The following is a 20,947-nucleotide window of genomic DNA, read 5'->3' as shown; positions in this document are numbered from 1 at the left end:
GACCGTGTTGAGCGCGACCACGTGACAGACGCGAACGCGCCACACGTGTCGCGTCAATTTCAAACCTTTCGAGTTGGCCTCGCGTCTGCCTTGAACCAGCCTTGCCACAAACCACATCCTGTCCATCCTCTACGATCCATGGCCACCCGAACGAAACCCTCAGCGCCCTCAGTACCCCCAGCAAGACCCTCGTCTCGGACGACGAGATCCACAGCCCAGACCCAGCCAGCTCCGAGTCAGGCTGCGACGACGACAGCCAGCACTCGGGCCAAAACCACAAAGGCGGCTCCTGCAACGAAAGCAAGGCAGACCAATAATGTACGGAAAGCTTTTGTTTTCTGCAGATTTATGCGATTTACAGTATGGCTGCGCGCTCTAGAAAGCTGCAGTACCTAAGAATGTCGCGGCGAAGACATCTAAACCAACGGTTGTTCCTGTGGATAATGACAGGGAGCCCATAAAGGTACGTTCTGATTTCTCAGTATCTTAATGAATGAGAATCAACACAACAAACCAGGCATTCCTCCGCATTCGCCCCCATCTCAATGATGGACCTTCAACATCAGTGCCCTATCTTGAACATCTTACCGATGTCTCTGTTAGAATGTCCGACCCTGCTCAGGATGAGATTCAGAATGCTCCCTCCCGAAATCGTTTCCGGCCATCCGTAGTGCCACAACCATCCATCTATAGCTTCTCCCATGTCTTCCCCGACTCGTCACTTCAGTCTGAGTTCTTCAAAAAGACCACTCTGCCACTCGTGCGAGGCCTCCTCGATGGCGAGAATGGCTTGCTATTTGCCTATGGTGTTACGAACTCCGGGAAGACGTACACCATGCAAGGTGGCTCCGAACCCGGTTCTGCTGGTATTCTTCCTAGGACGCTTGATGTGATATTCAATAGTATTGAGGGATTGCAAAGTAACTCAAAGGCAAGCACACCCGTCACCTGAACGCTCTGAATGGGAGCTTAACCTCTTGTTGCTCAGCATCGGCCTGTCCGACTCCATGGTATCGAATCCGGTGACGGATCCCTTGAAATGTCCACACGAGGTCCATCTCTGGACACCATCGATGAGCCCATTTTAGCAGAAGTCCTCGCTGAACATCTTGAGGAGAACGTAAACCTCGATACGGACATCGACCCAACTGTACTCTCCGTCGATCGTAACCACGAATATTCTATCTGGCTCTCCTACTCGGAGGTCTATAACGAGAAGATCTACGACCTCCTTGCCGACGTAGAGGATGCCAATGCTGGTTCGCGTCAATCCCGACGCCCGGTTCTGTTGACGAGGAAAGCTTTGCCTATCAAACCTTCGCCTCCTTCTGACGGGTGGGACGGACCCCCGGGTACGATGGCGGGGAAGTATGTCTCGGGTCTGAAGCACATTCGAGTGAACAATGCGGGGGAGGCGAAGACCCTTGTGAGGTTGGGGCAGTTGCATAGGAGGGTGTTTGGGACATTGGCGAACAGTCAGAGTAGTCGCAGCCACGGAATGGTGACGATCAAATTACTTCGGAAGCATCGTGGTGAACCAGACGTGAGTATTTTTTTTTTCTTACGGCCCAATCTTGTTTCGTGCTCCAAACTTACATGTCCTATAGGAACCGGCCTCTTTCAACACATGCCGCCTTACACTCGTCGATTTGGCTGGTTCAGAACGCACTAAACACACACAAACGACTGGTGATCGCCTCAAGGAAGCGGGCAACATCAACAAGTCTCTCATGGTCCTTGGCCAATGCATGGAGGTTATGCGTGCTAACCAGCGTCGTGTGGCTCAGAGTCTCGGCGGTCCAAAGCACCAGCGTTCGGACACCCGTGATGTCAAGAAATCATTGGCGGTCGTGCCGTTCCGCCACAGCAAGCTTACTGAGGTTCTTATGGATTACTTCACGGGCGATGGTCGAGCAGTCAGTCCGCCTTTTTATTCTTGAGATGGCTATGCCCCGTTGGTCATTGACTTACGCGACTATTATTGTCAGGTTATGATCGTCAATGTGAACCCTTACGATACGGGCTACGACGAGAATTCTCACGTCATGAAATTCGCCGCTCTTGCGAAGGAAGTCTATACCGCTGCACCGGCCCAGAGAGTACCACCTACGCCGAGCAAGACTTTGATCCCTCAACGCGCCGCTGCAAAGAGTCGCGAAGTCGTTCCACACCGTCGAACAGTCACGCTGTCGACTGAAGGACACGGTGGGAGGAAACCCAGCAAGGCGGAAGTGGAGATTGTCGAAGGTATGCAATGGAACCTTCGTGCTAGCGCTTTGAACGATGGCTGACACACCCCGGCAGAGGACGAAGAAACGTCGGTCGAAGATGACTTTGACGATGAACCGTTAAACCCGCTGGTCGAAGCCTTGTTTGACGAGCTTGAAGTGATGCGTATGCAGGTACGACACGTCCGTATCACTCCTTTGGGTATGTATTGATGGCTTTGCAATAAAGGTTTATAATGCAGAGATGCGCTGCGCAATCATCGAAGCCGAGACACGTGAGGAAGTCATGCAAGAAATGGAGGAGAGAATCCGAAATATGGAGAAGATGTTCGCTCGGCGGTTGATGAACGAGGTAAGCGCAGGTCTTACGCCTTAGTTTCGAGATGGGATAAACGTTCTAACTGCACATTTCGGTCTATCATGCACGTTAGGTCGAGCAACATGAGATGAAGATAGATGCCAAGATAGATATGCTACATCAGTCTGGTCTCTTCGGAAAGACTCCTGGCAAGTCCAGACGGGTATTGGAGGACCTGGAGGATGAGGAAGATGTTGAGATGAGTATTGTACGTCCTTCCCATTCGTATCTTGATATAGGATCTAGGGTTGATAAAATAAATTTGCGATAGATTGAAGAGGAAGATCCGTCTGAGGAAGAAGACGAATCCGAGATGAGCTCGAACCGCTCCGAATCTTTGTCCCCTCTGGCAGGCAAAAGCAAGTCCGCGTCGAATAGGTTCCCTAAGCAGTCTGTTCGACGCTCTGAGATCCGCGTGCCCATGTCTTCTGGACCGGAGCCCGAGCACATCATTCTTCCGTCAGATGACGAGGACGCTGAAGACACAGGCACGGAGACGGAAAGTCGGGTGACTGAGAGTGTGGGAGACGAGGACAGCGAGGAGGAGACGGAGGATGATGAGGGGGAAGACGATGATGGGAGTTACCATGACGGCGACACGAGCCACGCAGGAACGGATTCAAAAGACGCTGAAGGATCAGACGACGGTGCGACAGGGACGGACGAGTCGGAAGAAGAAACGGATGAGGAAGATTGGGTCCCTGAGTCCTCCAAGGGGCAGCCAACGCCGAAAGCAAAAGCGCCAGCAAAAGGTCCTCCGCCGCGCACAATACTGCCACACTCTCCTCTGAAGCAGCTCCCCCCTATGATCTTCAAAGAGGATACTGCGCCTCTGCCACCCCAGACAGTCAAAGCGAAAAGGACCTCGACTCGCAAGGGGCAAAGCGACGTTTCGGAGATAACCGACGATATGGGCAAACTCGCCGTTGATCCAAGTTCTTCTACAGCGGACAGCGGCCGCCGAATTTCTAATCGCCGCTCTTCTCGTACGAGCAATCCCTCCAAGGCTAAAGCACCACCTGTGTCCCGTCAACCTCGTAATGATGATGACACCGAGCCGGAGGATGATGAGGATTACGACGACTCTGCGATCATTGTGCCACCCAAGAACGTTTCGAAGAAGTCTGCGCAGGGAAAAACTGTGCAGAAGAAGACACGGTAAGTCCATACTCAAGGTGTATTTTTGGCAGACGCTGATTTTGATGGGTGTACAGACAGCTGGGGAGTGCGCCTGTGGTGACTGAGGATCAGTACGAGGATGAAGAAGAGCAAGTATCGAAGGCGAGCGTTGGGAAAACTACCCGTCGCAGCACTCGGGGTAGTAAATAAGCAGGAGATGCCGTAGTGCCTCGGGTGTCGAGGTCGAAGTCGAGGTTGTTTGTATTATGTCTGACGATATTTCTTTTTCTTTTCGATTTGCCTCTGTTGTTGTATTTTCTATCTGCGTTGCTAGTTCACTGCCAAATGGCAAGTCTCTGGACTACAGCGCATTCGTCGCTGGTTGATCGTGGATGGAAACTGCACATCGAGGTCCACTATTTCCGGAGCTCTGAGTTTTGAATCTGCCCGGACTCCTTGTAAGACGGATTAACTCGTGGTGCACAGGCTAAATACAGTGAAGTCGTTTCACCAGCGTCCTACGAATCTCTTTGCAAATCAGGCCTTACATTTGAGGCTCAGCTCAAATTTTGGGCGCAACTAACAAGAACTAACATCACGGAAGTAGTGGGTCACCACAACGTACCCGACGTGCACTCTGCTGAAGGTTTGATGCTTTCTCAGTCTGGTGGCGTTCTTTCTTTGCCGAGAGAGGAAAGTTTATTCCCAAAATAGCAAGAAGATCCAGAGCCGCGGAGATCGAACTGCCAATCACGGAAGCATTAAGCACCCGAGATCATAGAAGATAAGATTAGATTGCTGACTGAGCCCATCGCGAGGAGACGTCAGGGGCCATAGCCTCGCATTTATATTCTGTACCATCACCCACCCTGACCGCGTCGGAATTGTGGTCCTTCATTCTCTGAACATCTCGGCGTCGTTGAATCGCTCTCTGTGGCCCGTTTCGGATCACCTTACACCTGTACTCCGTTCTGGACCCTAATACATGGCTCCAAAAGTCCCACCGACAGACAAGGGCAAGACGAAGGCGACGGATGATCCATCTCCTGCTCAAAAGCAGCGCAAGCGGCCAGGAAGGGTTCCGGTCAGCTGTGCTGAATGTCGGAGGTTTTTTCTACTCCCCTCGTAGCCGGCGGTAGTGGATGCTAATGACCCGAATGCCTTACAGGTTGAAGTTGCGCTGTGATAGAAAAGTGCGGGGAATGCTTGGCTTTCAGTGCCATTTTCTGTGAACTCACTCGCAGAGATACAGGTGCCCTGTGAGACGTGCTCGAAACGAGGATGTGCAGCGATTTGTCCAACTGGTACGACCTCATCTTGCATCTGACTTGCTTCTTCCCTCATGTGCATGGCGCGTAGGTACCCTAGCGACCGGTCCACAAAAAAATAGGTGCGTGTTTCTGTAACAGCTTGGGAATGATGCATGATGTTTTGATTGTAATGACCCGCAGATATATCCTCGCCAATACGGAAGAGCTACATGCCCAGATTGATGCGCTGACTATCAGGGTTCGCGAGCTGGAGCATGGCCTCTCCTTACTACAGGCTACTGTTTCGAGTGAACCACATCCACTTCTGGAGAATAGGTCGTCGCCTGTTGGCTCTACGCCGAAGGATGTGGCGGAGGAGAGCATGGAAGACAACGTCCAGGAGGAAGATGTGGTCGAAGCCTTTGGTACGTTTACCCATTGTTTCCCTCAAACGGATGTAACACTTACTGATTTTCCACAGGAACCCTCAATATCAGCGCCGAGGGCGAATCCACGTTTTTGGGAGCCACTGCCAGATCAGATGTGTGTTGCTATCACTCCTGTTTGGCACTCATGACCTAATGTCTGACTTATCCCCGGATCAGTATCTTCTCAAGGTGAGAAGATCTCGTAATGTTCCGCAAGATTTCGCGGTGTCGACGACAATGTTTCCATGCAGTTAGCCCGCCCTACCGAGAAAACATCATATCTCTCACAGAGCCAACTTGATCCGCGCATACTGGACGTCCCGTTCCCGGAATGTGAGGACGATTGGGATAGTGAAGCTGTCAGAGCACTCGTCTGGTCACATCTGCCACCTCTGTCCGAAGCATACACATTGGCCGACGTTTTCATGGAGTGTTCGAATTACTTGTAAGTCACCAAACCATACCATTACAAGATAGTTCATCTTTCTAACAACGGATGACTGTGTAGCCCAACTTCAATGACTCGAACAGAACTGTTTGAGGAATTAATACCAGAACTGTATCAATCTTCGTAAGCTGTCATCTCCTTTACTATATTCCGACGAGACTTACCATGCACCAGGTCGATCGGCTCAGAGGACTCGTCACACTCCCTAGCATTATTCTACATTATAATCTGCCTAGGAAAATATTACGACATGTCTGCCACGGATCATTTAATTGCCGCTCACGATTACTTTTCCCTCTGTCGGGCGGCGCTCATAGTGAAACCATTCGTACGGCGAGCCACCGTTACTGCCGTTCAAGCAACAGTAAAGATATCTCAATATCTCTGTTACGTACCATGGCACTAATTGATCCAATATCACAGACTTTCATGGGCCAATATCTAGAGATGTGTGATGCGGGCTTGTTCCCCGGAGGGTCCTCCAGGTCTTGGATGTATATAGGATTAGCTTCAAAGCTAGCGCAAGGTGTAAGTCATGGCCAATTTCACACATACATCTGACGCGTGTGGGGTACTCAAAATGTCTTTCACAGATGGGGTTGCGTAAGTCGAATCGATATCATCATGTAGGCGTCTCTAACATGTAGACCCCCAGACCGCGACGGCACACCATGGGGAATAGGCCGTGAGGAGAGCCAAAAGCGCAGCCGCTGCTTTTGGCACCTATTCGCCCTTGATGCATGGAATGTACGCCTTAGATATCTAGAACTGATATTGAAGTCTTAAATCTCTCACAGAGTTTCGGATTCGGGAGACCGCCAACCTTCAATCCTGTGTTCGTCAACTGTTCGCTTCCTGACGATTTTGAGCAATATACGAACCCTGACGGGAGCAAGAGCATGGGCTGTGCGTCGTTTAATACAGTCATCATCGTCTCCTTGCTTTATTAATGATATTCATGATTTGTAGGGTACAATTGGTGTTATTTATACTCTCAGTCGCTACACGATGTCATGGTCAAAGCATTTGGTGCACGTCCGCCACACTATCGGACTATCCTCGAGCTCGATAGTATGATCAGGGATATAGACATCCCAGACTATCTGCGATCTGATCCTGCCCAAAGCCATGCCAGCCCAACAAGACTTGTTGTGAGACGGTGGATTATTCTATCCAATACAGAATGGAGTAAGTGCGTTCCTTTCCACGTCTTGATGGTGGGAGGTTGACTGTTCCTTTTTCCAAAGCCCTCCTGAATCTCCATCGGCCATATTTTGCGGCCGCGATTCGTGATCACTCCGTTGATCCAGTCCAACACAAATATGGGCCCTCCGTGTTGGCCATATACCGAGCTGCAAACCGTATAATCGAGGCAGGATCGAAAGCGGTAGGGGCAATACCACAGTCTTGTATGGCTATGGTCACATACTCTCCCAGATATCACAGTTGGTTTGACCTTACACCGCCGATTGCAGTCTTCAGATTCAGCTTCGGATGGTCCAAGGTCCTTTCGTCAGCGGTATGTCATTTACCACGGACTTCTGTCTGATCTACCTCCACCGCCAAACTCTACGTTAACCCACGTAGCTCTCCTGATTTATATTTCCAAACTCCGATTGTCCTCCGATCTCACTACATTATCTGTAGATCGTAATGTGCCTCCTGGTCACGAACGCCCCCTCAAGCTCCCTCGCCGTTGGAGCACTCGAGCGGCTCGATTTTGTGTTAAGCTTCTTCGAGCACTCAGTACTCTTCGGGAGTCATCCTGCTGCCGACATTCTGGTACGTCTTTCTTTCGGCCTCATATACAATTATTCTCAAACATCTCTCTACTTCCAGAACGCCATGCGGAGTCTACACAGACAGGGTCACGAAGCGATGGACAACTATCGCTCACCAAACCGGACGGAGACCGTCACAGGGCAGGATAGGAACCTCGAAGAGCTCTCTAGATTAGGAGCGATGACACAAAGACTTTCTACCCCTGGCATGGCAACCGCTGTACCCGCTGCCTCTACAGACAGTTCGCCAAATTCAGCGGGCCCCTCGCATCCAATTCCAATTCCAAGTCAAGCAGATACAGCAGGAGTTCCACGACCGGCTAGTATTAACAACAATGCGGCACCTCACCCACAGCCGACGGCGATACCAGCAGAAACAGCATACAAGTACGACTTCACGCCGATCACCCCGTTCGGTCGCCACAGAACCTCGACTTCTTCCACCTCCGCTACCCTTCCTAATCCCACTTCCTCTTCGTTATACAACATCTTCGATTACACATCCTCAGATTCGCAAGGAAATAGACATCCTGGACAGTACGGACAAACGCAGGATATTTCCTCAGTCCATCGCAGTTTGGCGAAAGTATCGTCGAGTTCGCGCGGAGCGTATCTTGACGCTGAGTTCACGGAACCGAGCTCGATGTTCGTTGGGATGCAAGGCTTGGGTCAGTATGCCTCAAGCTCGACTTCGAGAGCCCAGTCGGACTCCCCGCCGACATCCTCAACGACGGCGCAGACACCGCTTATTCTGGATGCTACATGGCAGGATTTCGTGGAGCAGTTGGGATTCTAGTACGATGGCTCTTGATAAACTGGTGGTTCGGCGACATTGACTTGTCTTTGAGTCTTTCATGTTGCATATCGTTACTTTGGGACGCAATCACTGTACATATTTGGACTATAATTTTTTCTTCACTCCGGCATACTTGTACACTTCACTTAAGTGCGAGTGCATGATCTCTGACAACTGGCATTGCTGCACCAGACTGCGTCGCAGTCTCGCCACAATTCTCATGTGGCGAGGTCGCGAGGTCGCGTCGAAACGCGTGCCACCCCCAGTTCACCTCCCGTTCGTGTTCCCAACGTTCCTACATACCACTCACCGCCGTCCTGTGTTCGCGTGGCGTTGCCCTTATATACCTGCGTACATCTCAAGAAACCACCACTTATAGACTACTGTTAACGGTCAATCTCTATTATGCGTCGCGCTCAAAGTACAAGGCATCACGGTCGTCCTTCGACAGCTCAGGGCACAGGCGGAGCGGACGACTTGAGCGTGTTGAAGGAAATAGAGGATACTGCAGAGGACTCATTGAGAAAACAGCTGCTAGAGAAAGATAGGGAGAATGACAAGGTGCGTAGTACATTTGTTTCATCATAGCAGACATATGGTTTGCTCATGAAGTTGTACAGCTTCGGACGCAGATACAAGGGTTACAGGCACAACTCATGCAACGACCACCGGCTGAGGCCGTACAGGTACTGGAAAAGGAGTACAAGAATCTCGAGCTGATACTTCAAGGGACACAGAGAGAGAACGAGAGGGCTATGATGGAGCTGGACAGGTAAATGTCCCATCTTCGTCGGCATCTAATGGTTAGCTCAATGATGTGGCGCAGGGGTAAGACAAGAGAGAAGATGCTCGAACGCGAACTGACGAAGCTGGTCGGCGATAATTGGCAGGTGTGTTTTACACATATCATATACTCATCCCACATTTCCTCATGCACTGTCTCAGGAAATGCTCGAGATTTCGGCTTCCCCTGCCGGCGCCACAGTACCAACGCGAACCCTCTTCGGAAGACGTGGATCGATCACAAGCCCGCCACAGAATGGAGAACCATCGTCTACAACGAACGAGGCCACACTTGCGCAGATGGAGCAGGTGCGATTGCTTGTGCTCGGGTTGGACCAGCGTATGCAGGCCAGAGAAGGCTCCTTGATGCAGATTATCCAGCGTGCTGAAGGTGAGGGGGCGAAGTTCGAGGAGTTGCGGAAGAATGCGTTAGCCGCAAAGACTTGACTGATATTTCTGCTCCTACTTTCGTGATATCGCTACGTGTTGTATTATACCATGTATCCTGTTGATATACCAAGCTACGGGTCTTCTTATAATTTATGGACGGTGGCGCGGTACCTAAGTTATTCATTCGCACGTGCTGCTTCAAAAAGCTCCCAGGACCTTCCTTCTTCGAGCTCCCTCCTGTTTCCTCTCTACCACCACAGGTCTCTGAATCTTCCGCCCTCTGAGACCTTCTGGGCATTATAAAGGATAGGTATTAGCGTGAGCATCGGATTACATCCTATATCGTAAATTGACAGCTAACATTGTCACAGCTTAACGGTCATGGCAGCTTCTTCCAGTGGCATTGGCAGTGGTAGTAACGTCGTCACACTCAAGGCATTGGCTTCCTATCTACGCCACGAGACTCTGCCTGCCCAGTCTGACATCAATGAGCCTTCTTCTATATCCACCATTCCTGTCGAGATTCTTCTCCGCATTTTCGAGTTCGTTGCCTACACGGAGAAGCCCAATATTCGAAATTTGGGGTGGATTCGAGTGTCTCATATTTGCCGACTGTGGAGGCATGCTGCCCTCGCATGCCCGTCGCTCTGGGCTAACATATGCACCAGCATCGGTCCAAAATGGACCGAAGAGATGTTTCGTCGCTCTTCATGCGTACACCTTGATATCGACAATCAATCCTCAGATCGACTTACCGATCAAATTCTGTCTCATCATCTGCAGTTACCGGACACCATGTGCAATGTCCGCAGTCTCAACCTTGCAGCTACTTGTAACATCCTCCACAACATCCGAATTCCAGCACCTTCTCTATGCACGCTTACCATAGACGCACCGAGCGTGCAGAGGATCGAGGATGTATTGGCACTGCCATGGGATCTCTTTGCCTCCCACGCCCCGAAACTACGCCACGCGAGCTTTAGCTATTGCAGGATACCATGGGAGTCCCCGATATTTAACGATAACCTATCCACACTTCTCGTCGGACCTGGATCTTTTCGGGGCGAGGTGGCCGACAACTTACCCTTCTCGTCGTTGTGCGGGTTGCTGGAAAGAACGCCGTCACTCGAAGTGTTGGATGTTTGCATTATGTTGCCTGGTATTCGTCATTCTCCACCACTTTCAACCGATGGTGGTCATGTCAATCCGGTGGCGCTCCCGCAATTAAAAAATATCAAATTAACAGGTCGGATAGCCGAATGTGTGCGACTCCTCCGTCGTATCACTCTCCCCGCAACAACCCATACGAACCTGACTTGCGGGTCATTGTCCGACAACGTCTTGTCCCTACATGATGTGACACCGTTCTTAGTTGATCGTATCGAAGATGTCTATCGCAATATGCCCATACGAGGGTTATCCATACATTGTAACCTCACACGAAGAAAAAACGCATCAGTTCGCATATCACTGTCTGTTTCCATTCCCATCTCTGGAATGGCTGACATGGCGCATCATGCGTTCCTGCTGAAGTTCGCGTTCCCGCAGGCCTCCCAAATATTCGAACTTTTGAAGGATCTATGTCAAGCGCTACCGCCACAACACGTCAATGACCTGCTCGTCCTCGACTTCTCTGGTTGCGAGTCCACTGCTTTCGAAGACAGCCTTTGGGTCGATCTTTTCTGGGAAATGCGGAATGTTCGCCGTCTCGAGGTCTCCAGTCTGTCCACATTGGCAATCCCTACGCCGTATAGCAGATGCCTCATTCCGCTCGATATCACACGTCGTGTGGAAAACGAACAAGTCATGACAGGGTCTGACCACGAGCTGGACGGTACTGAGGGCTCTTCGCCAGTCCCCATATTTCCCGCTCTGCAATCATTGACCATTTCTTCCGTCCAACTCCCCGATGCGAAGAATACAGACCCCGTGTTGCGCTTTTGCGAGAAGTTAGCATGGGTCGTGGAGTTCAGGAAGTCGATGGGAGTCCCTCTCCAAGAGCTGAATGTGGTCTTTTATGATCCGACGCGCTGGTTTGCCGCAGGGTTTCTTGAAACGCCGACCTTTGATGTGGTGAAGAAGAGGCTAGAGAAGTCGGTCTCGAAGGTCATATTCTCGGATTCTGTGCACAAATTATCCTATATTTACCGCTCATGATTGAACCATAGCACTTGTAGCTGTATTCTCCTTTCGTATTTTACTGGTTGTTTCAGCAAGTGGGGTAGACTGGAGAAAGAGCAGTTGGCGAATGTTTTATTGTAGTGTTCCGGTTGCAATCATGATGAATATGGTCGAGCTCGAGGTACGTAAGTCGTTGTGCAGTACATGGGTTATCACCGTCGAAAATTATGGATGAATATGAACGATGCGATCTGAAAGTGATAACCAACGATCGAATACTATTGAACAGTAGAGAACCTCAAGGTAACGGAGATGGATGGCGAAAATTGTGGCGACGGGACTAGATGTTATCTGCAGCCTGAAAAGTGGACTTTTGGGTTGCAAGGTGATGCAAACGAAATGTAAAAGCGAGAATTTCCAGTGAATTTTCATTTTGAAGGGGAATATGTAGGCCGGCTGTGATTGGCCGATCACCCTCCTTTGGCCTGCGTCTGGCACTTACCGAGGGTTGGAAGCGAAATATTACTTGAAAATTGAAGTTTGCGACCTGCAAAGTAGCCGATCTGAAGCTCACAGAACCTCCCGTTTTTCAGGCTGCAGATAACATCTACTGTGTGGCGATGTGTGTGGTGTCAAGTTGAGGCGCGATCTCTATCTTTCGGTTGTTTCCGAGGGATAAGCTCTCGAGCCTTCTCCTGGTCTGTCCTTTTGCTCTCATCTGTTGCAAACTCATGAGGCGCATGTCCTATGAAGGGCCTTTCTAAATCTTGATGTGAGTAAAATGATCGCGTTCCGTACACCATTCAACTAATAGACAATATTTTGACAGCTCTGCGGCCATGACACCTCCGAGTTCCATTTTCACTGACAATCGCACTCTCATCGCTTTTGAGGAAAAGACTTCCCGCCCAAGCCCCGAGTCCCTTACTGTCTGGCACGCCAAGATCGATCAAATAGCTCCCATAAACGCACTTCCAATCGAGATTATTCTCTGTATCTTCAAGTTTGTCGTCGACACAGAGAAACCGAAGGCTCCAAGTCTGGGGTGGATACGGACCGTCACTCATGTCTGCCAACTCTGGCGAGACGCTGCTCTCGCAAGCACGATGCTCTGGTCCAGAATCTGCACTGACATCGGTCCTCGATGGACTGAGGAGATGTTTCGTCGCGCGTCCTCTACGTCGCTTCTGGACATCCATAGCAACGCACCACACGAGATAGCTGACAGACTTGTGTCTCGTCATCTGCAATCTCCGAATACGATGTCCATCGTCCGCTCCCTCGACCTTTCCATCTCTTGCGACATCATCCAAGATATTCGCGTTCCGGCGCCTTCGTTATACAGACTTACCGTGTCGACGCCTCATTATCAGACCCCCGATCGGATTGTGACACTACCGCCGGACCTCTTTGCCTTCCATGCACCGAAACTGCGGTCTGCGAGACTTCTGGGCTGCAGGATTCCCTGGGAGTCGCCGATCTTCAACGAAAGCCTGAAACTACTGGCCTTCGGGCCTGGTTATATTCGAGGTCAAGCAGCCGATGTCTTGCCATCTCCTTCTCAGCTGTACGGATTGTTGAAAAGAACACCACTGCTTGAGGTGTTTCACGGTCTCGTTTGGCTTCCTCCCATTGTATCTGCACCACACCTCTTGACAGCCGGAGATGATCCGATCCAACTCACACGATTGAAGAAGATTGTAGTGGCAGGTCATATCGCCGACTGCCTACAGTTCCTCCGTTGCATAATGTTTCCCGCTTCGGCCACTGTAAGCTTGACTTGTGTGCGATCGCTCAACAATACCCTATCTCTCCACGACATTGTACCATTCTTGGTTGATCGGTTCAAGCACCCCGACTATACCAATCTTCCCATACGGAAGCTAGCCATCACTTACCCACCAAACCAGAAACAACTGGGAATTTCGCTGTTGGTCTCCTCACCCAACTCCCAGAGTTCCACTTGCAGGAAGCTACATCAAGCCTTCATGTTGGAACTTGTGTTCCCGCAGACTTCTAAAATGCTCGAATTCTTGAAGGTCGTATGCCGAACCCTTCCCTTCCAGCATGTCGTCGACCTTCTCGTTGACCTATCCGGCTGCGAGTCCGCTGCCTCAACAGATAGCTTCTGGATCGATCATTTCTACGAAATGCAGAATGTTCGTCATCTCGAGGTCTCGGTTTCAGTGACATCGTCAATCCCTCTTCTATCTGTCAAAAATCAGATTTCCCTCGACATTTCGCGTGCCTTCGACACCGAACAACCCACCTCCAATTCGGAAGAAGAACTGGCGAATTCCGCTTCCACGGTGCTTCCCATCTTTCCCGCTCTGCAGTCGTTGTTCTTTTCCCGCGTCCAGCTACCCGATGTCTGGGATGAAGACGTGTTCATTCAATTCTGCCAGAAGTTGATCTTGGTTGTAGATCTCAGGAAGACATGGGGTGTTCCCCTTCGAGAGTTGAGGGTGGTCCTTCGCGGTTCCAATACTTCACTTCCAGAAGGGTTTCTCAATTCATGGACATTTCGTGCAGTGAAAGCGCGAATGTCGCAGTCAGTCTCGAAAGTTAGATTTAATTATGAAAAAGCATTATGATAATTTTTGACATGCCTAGTGATTTACTCTGTACGCTGTTCTCGGTATCTGGAAATATTATGTTGAGTTTGTTTGGACCGGCGTGATTCTCTAGGTGACTGAATACAAAAGACGTGCCACCGCGTGTGTAGACTACTAGCGAGTGATCTCACCGGAGACCTGGAGAGACTGGACCGTTATGAGGCGGATGCAGTTTCAAGCGTCGAATAGAGCTAGGGAATAACTGGACATTAGACCATGTCTGCGGCGCATCTCAGATACATGTTCTCTACTATTGATCATTGCGGGTCCGATCGAAAATCATCTACTACGAAGAAGACTCGGCCTTCACAGAAGGCTCAACCTATCGTTGTACGAGTGGGACCCGTTCATGTCGATAGATATAAGCTCGTCTGACCTGACTTGACGCGTAGCAGTATAAGCGTTTCACACAGCGATATTTCACCGTGAATACCTACAGCTGCCTACATATCGGCAAACCTTGATAAGTTTGAAGCCGTCAGAGAATCGGACGTTAAGATTGAGTTGTCCAGGATTAGATTGTTGGCACAACCGAGGGATACGATAACAGAAATGGGCAAGCCAGAAAGACTCGTCCTACCAAGCACCTCGTGCCTCCGAAGATGTCATACAACACACCTGAGTAAGCGCACATACCGCCCGCGTACGGTACGTGGCTACAGTCATAGGTGTTCGTCGCAAGCATGATCCTTCGGACCGATCTCCTCGAATAGCCGCATCTTGCAGTAGTCTGTGGATATAGCGCGTCAGGATTTCGACATCTGCCAGGTAAAATTGTATCATCAGCCTTACTCAGATAGTACTTATTATGAGTCGGGAGCGCGACACAAGCCAAGCACTCGCGTGCAAGGGCCGGTGCATATCCGGGAGGAAGAAGGATAGTAGACGCAGGGATTTCGGAGTACCTCTGATAACAAGGTTTTCATCTGCGATCGACCAGTCGGAACAGCCAGAAAAAGATACATAGATCCATAGAGCTAGCAGGTGTGATGGGTTCGAGGTCCATACAGGTCGAGAGCCAAACCGAGCGCTTTTTAAGAGGCGCTCCGTGGGTCGAGGAATAGCGGGAGGGATAAAAACAGTATCTTCGTAGCCGGTAATTCATCTCGGCGTTTACTGTCGAGGACGAGCTTTGACGGTATGGGGATATAACCACAGAAATCGGACCGAGCAATTTTGTCGCTCAGGCTGTAACGTCAGAATCGGGCCAAGCATTAGCGTAAAACGTCTAGGTTCCTAAAATGGGCAGGGGACTTGAGAAGTAGTCAAGTTCACAATTCTCAGACGAAAATAGCGGCGAAAAAATGAAGTCAGGAAAGCTGTGCCACAGCCGGAGGAGATGAAGGAAGGGAGAGAAAGAAAGACGACCGTAGCAAGTCCGATTGCCTCCGATCGGACGTCGGGGTGCCGCATTTTCCCGAGCGTGTGCCACATCGATTGAAGTGGCTGAAGACGAACAACGTTCATCTTCTCGCGACACTGCTTCCCTCCTTCATTTGAGGCGGCGGGTGTTCTTCGTGATCAATAGCGCGTTATCTTTGCTGTTCGCATTCAACGCAATCGCACACAATCAAACTATAACCAGCAAATCGTGCACCTACTTGGACCTCCAACTACGCTTCCTAGACAGGGCCGTTCCTGTGGCTTCGACTCCGCCGTGGCTTGTTGCGGACATCGAGGATTGGAAGATAGGTATGTGGTGGTCTTTTCTCTTCTGGCAGAGTGTTCTGTGACTCCAAAAAACCACGATTGCTGGGTAGTCATCCTAGTATCAATATGTTTGCATCGTCGTAAAGCTCCTCTTTAAGATGTGGCGAGTAAATGAACACCATACATTGGGCTACATTGGGATTGGAATGCATGAATCATACCCTCGAGTCATACTGTGCGTGCACAACAATCTTCGCCGACACAGGCTACTTATTGCTGGACGGCTCTGAACCGATAGGCCACCGGCTCACCACACATCGAGGAAGAGAAATGCACGACGGGAAATCTGAACCCCGGATATACACCGTTTACGCCGCCACATCTTCGGTCTGCAAGGCGACTTTAGTTCCATGAATCTTCGCGTTCTGCCCGGTGCGATCTTAACTTAGCCGAGGTGTTTCTGTTCGCAGATTTACCCTGCGTTGATGTTGGTATATGCATCTAAATGGAACATACGGATGCGACGTGTATGTCGATTTTTGGCGCTGCCGAACCATAGCGAGCACAGCAGCGATCAGCAACTTGTGAGTAATACGGGATGCGAATAACGACCTACGGCTGGGCTGGCTGTACGTGAAACGTCCTCTCATTCCACAACTCGCTCGTACATCCTCGTCTTCGGCCTCCCGACGCTATACACTGCAGGGTAGGGTCGGACATAGATAAATCAATCCATGCCAATCGCCGCGGATTCAGAATCCCAACTGAAGCTGATTCGAAAAACGTGGCCGCCATGTCCAAGTATACACGGACACCAAGTCTCCCAATTCGACCGTGCACAGCTCCACGCAGGTTCGATGGAGTACTAAGCTAGCCTGAGAGCGCTCTATCTTGTACGAAGTTGGATAGGGTGGGAGACTGGAGCAGCGAGGTGGGGGAAATTCTGACACAGGCTCACTTCCAAGAATACTTGTGGAGCTGGGGGCTTGGATGACCCTTACAGGATTCGTTTCGGATGCGCTCCACTATGAAAGAGAGTTGATGATGTCTGCTAATGCAGGCAGGTCATGGCGCTTTATTAGACGACGGTGCTGTAGCGAGCCCTCCAAGGAAAATGCGCTACCACCCGCGAACGAACACACGGAGAATCGCAAGGCTTCAAGCTTCAAGCTTCAGGCCTCAAGCCTCATATGATTGAGTTTCGTAAATTGAAATGGATGAACCGTCCAAACGGAAGATAAGCAGTCAGAGTCGCAGGCTGCAGCAGAACAGAAATAGATATCCTGAGGTCTCTTCTGTTAGTTAGAACGAACGCAGGAGATTTGAGGGTCCGATACCGGCGTTATGTACTTCCCCATGGCCAAACTCGTCCGCACTGGAGACCAAATGGTAAGAAGGAGCAATATGCGTACACACACGACTCAACGAGCCTGCGAATGGAAAGAATAGAATGGAAGGGAGATTGGGAAGCGCGGGGCTCGAGGCATCAAATGAATGGCTTCGTCGGCGAAACCCATGGCTTGAGAGGCTGAGTAGAAAACGAAGCTTGCTATGTTGTACACGTTAGGCATATGTGCCTCTTCTAGAAAGGCACGACTGAGGAGGTTTCCCGCTATAGAGGGACCATTCAGGCTGATCCGCAGGTAGCAAACCAAACACTTAGTCTGAATCCGCTCGGAGACGAGAGAAAAGTAAAAGCAAAATCAGACCTAGTGCCAGCCTAAGCGTAAGTGTGTTCTCCTAGTAGCCACTCGAGCTAGGGCTCGCGAAGAAGAACAAGGAACACACCCGAGTATGAGAATACGAACACCTTCGAACGAACGCGCCACACTTCGAGAAGACCTCAGCCTGAAGTTTGATGGATTCCAAGGTTAGTATTAGTACGGCGCTCTCCACAAAGTGTATGTCAATCCAACTCCGAGTCGGTCAGTCAGTCGGGATCCAAGCCTTCCACATTTCGCGCTCCTGCGTCGTATCGCAGCTTAGAATGAGAATGATAGAAGAGGCTAGCTGCTTTGTCCTGGTCATGGGAGGACACTCTCGTCCGAAGATTCGAGCTTGGTGCGGACGAAACGCGCCGGAAGCCTACCTGTATGTGTATGTGTAAAGAACAGTAGTACTTAAGTTATGTTTAGATCAGAACCGACGAAGCAGAAAAGGCTGTACGTACGTACGTACGCTTTGATATGATCTTGAGCTTGAGGACGTGGCGGGTTTGATAAGATTCAAGCCGCTGTAATTGCACCTGAGTGCTTTGAGTAGTGAAGAGAGAACATTGGGCGGTAAGCGCGAGGATGAGGTGCAGGAGTAGAACGAAGGAACTCACCGGAAGGACAGGACACGGATGTGCGCACTTTGACAGGTGTGTACCGCACAGGTATCAATAAAACTGTCAACGCTGAAAGAAGGATATCTTCGACCTTTTGCAATGGACAACGGTCAGCACTGGACGGTACTACTATTATCACGCAGTAGTACTGCTCGGCCTGTCGGTCGGTCGGGTTACGAGTCAAGTATGGCCGACAAGATACATATGTGAAACCCAGCAGCAAAGATAGCCACCATCGGAGTCACGGAATCGGAGACACAGACGGACGGAACGAGCTTTGAAAGCGGAACATCGAACCTCGCGGAGGCGCGAACGGTGTCTATACAGTACGGACACGGATGCTCTCGGGCCCAACTACTCAGGTCGCCGCTGACATCGCTCCAGTGATAAATTCCTGCCGAAGTGGCTCAAAGACACCACCACTGACGAAGCCGTCCATGTCGTTGCCTCCTTACCTGTTCCGCAGAATGGAAAAAATGTATGAGTTGTCTCTCGAACGACTTTCGAACTGGACTCACCGACTCTCGTTAGACTTGTCTGGAACTTACCAGACCAACAGTGCTAGAAAGGAAGTACTTGGTGTACCAGTTATCCCATGAAAATGAACACCCAAACGCATATGATTCGGCGAACCCGACATACCTCACATCCGTGCCGCTTCACCCCTCCCGACGCCAGAACAACCCGCTTAGTCGACAAGCTTGACCGTAACCCGTACCCTTAAGTAACGGAAGAGAAGGTCTTTGCAAAAAAAACGGCGGTGATCTACGGGCAACCTGGGAGCACATTACTTATCTGCTGAATGAGAACCGTGGACGGGGATGTTGGAAGGGCGGGACCGCATGCCGAGTGCCACAGCGGTGCCACGGTCAATTGTCGAACGGCGGTGTTGGCGGTGTTGATCAAACCTTCAGCGACCTGAGATCGGGCGTACTCGGGTGGAGGTGTGTCCGACCGACGCACAAACGGGAGCCCAAAAAGAGCCAAGAAAGAATGAGCAACAAGCAACAAGCAACATCGAGACCTGCGAACCAGGCACACTGAGACGAGCCAAGGAAGAAAAAGTAAACCGAAAGCAGACACAAAAAACATACGAGAACATACGAGAACTCAATTGACGAGTTTTAGAGTTGTCGCGAAACCTTGCCTGCGTGCGCCTCGTGTCCCTCCCCAGAAATTTCAAAGTCAAAAACTGAGCGGGGGCGATCGTAGATCTCTTGGCCGCTGCCGCCCCTATCCTGTTCCATACTGCTTATGGAAGCGAGATTTCCGTGCGAGATTGTGAGATGAGATGGCGTGCGCCGTGCGCCGTGCGATGGGGATTGAAATGATTGAGATGCGGGATGGTGTGGGTGAACGATGAAGCGGGTCAAGGAGAAACGACGTTCGCAGTAATATTTTTGTGTAGGTAGTCTGAGTGTACTGTAGGACAGGAGATGGAGAGGTCAGGAGCGGTTGGGATCGGAGGAGGATAAGAGAGAGTTCACGGAGCTATACAAGTACGTGTTGGATTGAGGGGACGACGGGGTAAGACGGGCGTAAAACCTGGGGTAGCTTTCAAACGACTGTTCCTGGCACGATGCTAGGATTGTGAAGAGGAAGCATGCCTAGCGAGACGAATCCGAATCTCCTGAAAGCTCGAAGGGGCTAAGTGCAATATCAAGCCGGACTGGGGATGATAAGCATCCATACTCTACTCTGAGCGCTAGAGCTGTTGCGGGAGTTGGTAACTTACGATGAATGTTGGCGAGCCTGAAGAACAGAGATGGTCGTCAGCCATTCCTAAAGACAAAAGATAGGAGAGAAGTGAACCACGGGTCCATGACGACGAAGAGATGTTTTTGACCATGAGCGTAGTAACTGGTCATCTGAACATTCTGGGGCAGTCACTCGAAATCGAAAGCGAGAGGAAGCGCTGCCCTTGTGATGTGCCACTACACTGATTGCGGAAAAGAGCATGGTTGTTTCTTGTTTGCCGAGTGGTAGCATCGGCAGTGCAAGTCTGGACCATTGAAAAATTGTGCGAGACCGAATCGAAAGCAGGATCAGAACGATTCAGATGGATGCCATCCGAGCGAGTTCGCAATATAAAAGACATAGGGGTGTGCTAGAGCGAAAACGTTCCGTGGGCAGTGTCCGACGGGGATGATTACCACAAAATGAGGACAAAGGAGGGCGACGTCTCCGAACAGAGGGGTCAGGAAAAGACAACGGTTGCTTATCGCGCTTTGAAGTAAAAACAAAACTGAGAGAAGCGGGTGGGAAGAGACCGAGAGGGTGTAGAAGCGAGACGGAAGCTCTTGGAAGAGAGTCTGAATCTTTTGTGGGGAAAGATTGAAGGGAATGAAGGGTGTGAAGGCCTCGGGAATGGGATAGACTGGGGCCTCGAAGAGCACTGCGTGGGAGGTCGGAAGCGGGTCCGGGGGTCGGACGCAGAGCTTGTACTATCAGACTTTGTGGAGCGGCTGGCTATGCTATGTATGGCACGGCGCAGACGATCTCCTTTAGCTTCGCCCGCCGTCGTCGAGCACGGCGGCGGCGGATGCAGCCCACAGCGGGGTCGCCTGGGGCAGCGCGGGGAAGCCAACGTGGGTGGGGCTGCGAAACAACACGGGTGACGTCAAGCGACTGACGATAAATGACGATAAATC

General features: G+C 50.7%; 4 protein-coding genes across 4 annotated transcripts; all 4 read left to right on the top strand.

Moving 5' to 3' along the window:
* Window positions 1-493: 493 nt before the first annotated feature.
* Window positions 494-3,748, top strand: STEHIDRAFT_47292 (kinesin-domain-containing protein; the record flags this gene model as incomplete). Its single annotated transcript, XM_007297989.1, has 9 exons — window positions 494-943; window positions 989-1,543; window positions 1,608-1,916; window positions 1,989-2,247; window positions 2,305-2,402; window positions 2,458-2,580; window positions 2,660-2,798; window positions 2,865-3,167; window positions 3,261-3,748. 9 exons carry the CDS (start codon window positions 494-496, stop codon window positions 3,746-3,748), a joined length of 2,724 nt encoding a protein of 907 aa, XP_007298051.1.
* An 830-nt stretch (window positions 3,749-4,578) lies between these two features.
* STEHIDRAFT_90294 (uncharacterized protein) lies at window positions 4,579-8,536 on the top strand. The gene is made up of 18 exons (XM_007298302.1): window positions 4,579-4,812; window positions 4,874-4,898; window positions 4,958-5,009; window positions 5,065-5,095; window positions 5,157-5,380; window positions 5,437-5,498; window positions 5,561-5,572; window positions 5,635-5,828; window positions 5,892-5,954; window positions 6,006-6,195; window positions 6,255-6,359; window positions 6,425-6,434; window positions 6,487-6,578; window positions 6,629-6,737; window positions 6,801-7,019; window positions 7,079-7,350; window positions 7,479-7,613; window positions 7,671-8,536. The coding sequence occupies exons 1-18, from the start codon at window positions 4,691-4,693 to the stop codon at window positions 8,406-8,408; spliced, it is 2,655 nt and encodes an 884-aa protein (XP_007298364.1). The 5' UTR covers window positions 4,579-4,690; the 3' UTR covers window positions 8,409-8,536.
* A 215-nt stretch (window positions 8,537-8,751) lies between these two features.
* STEHIDRAFT_144171 (uncharacterized protein) lies at window positions 8,752-9,638 on the top strand (the record flags this gene model as incomplete). The annotated part of the gene is made up of 4 exons (XM_007299111.1): window positions 8,752-8,969; window positions 9,029-9,180; window positions 9,235-9,298; window positions 9,354-9,638. Exons 1-4 carry the CDS (start codon window positions 8,814-8,816, stop codon window positions 9,636-9,638), a joined length of 657 nt encoding a protein of 218 aa, XP_007299173.1. The 5' UTR covers window positions 8,752-8,813.
* A 314-nt stretch (window positions 9,639-9,952) lies between these two features.
* On the top strand, window positions 9,953-11,738 carry STEHIDRAFT_165109 (uncharacterized protein; the record flags this gene model as incomplete). The annotated part of the gene is made up of 1 exon (XM_007299110.1): window positions 9,953-11,738. The coding sequence occupies exon 1, from the start codon at window positions 9,963-9,965 to the stop codon at window positions 11,736-11,738; it is 1,776 nt and encodes a 591-aa protein (XP_007299172.1). The 5' UTR covers window positions 9,953-9,962.
* Between the last annotated feature and the right edge of the window lie 9,209 nt (window positions 11,739-20,947).

The sequence above is a fragment of the Stereum hirsutum genome (assembly GCF_000264905.1).
Source record: "Stereum hirsutum FP-91666 SS1 unplaced genomic scaffold STEHIscaffold_1, whole genome shotgun sequence".
Taxonomy (NCBI): Eukaryota; Fungi; Basidiomycota; class Agaricomycetes; order Russulales; family Stereaceae; genus Stereum; species Stereum hirsutum.
This window is presented reverse-complemented; position numbering and strand designations above follow the sequence as displayed.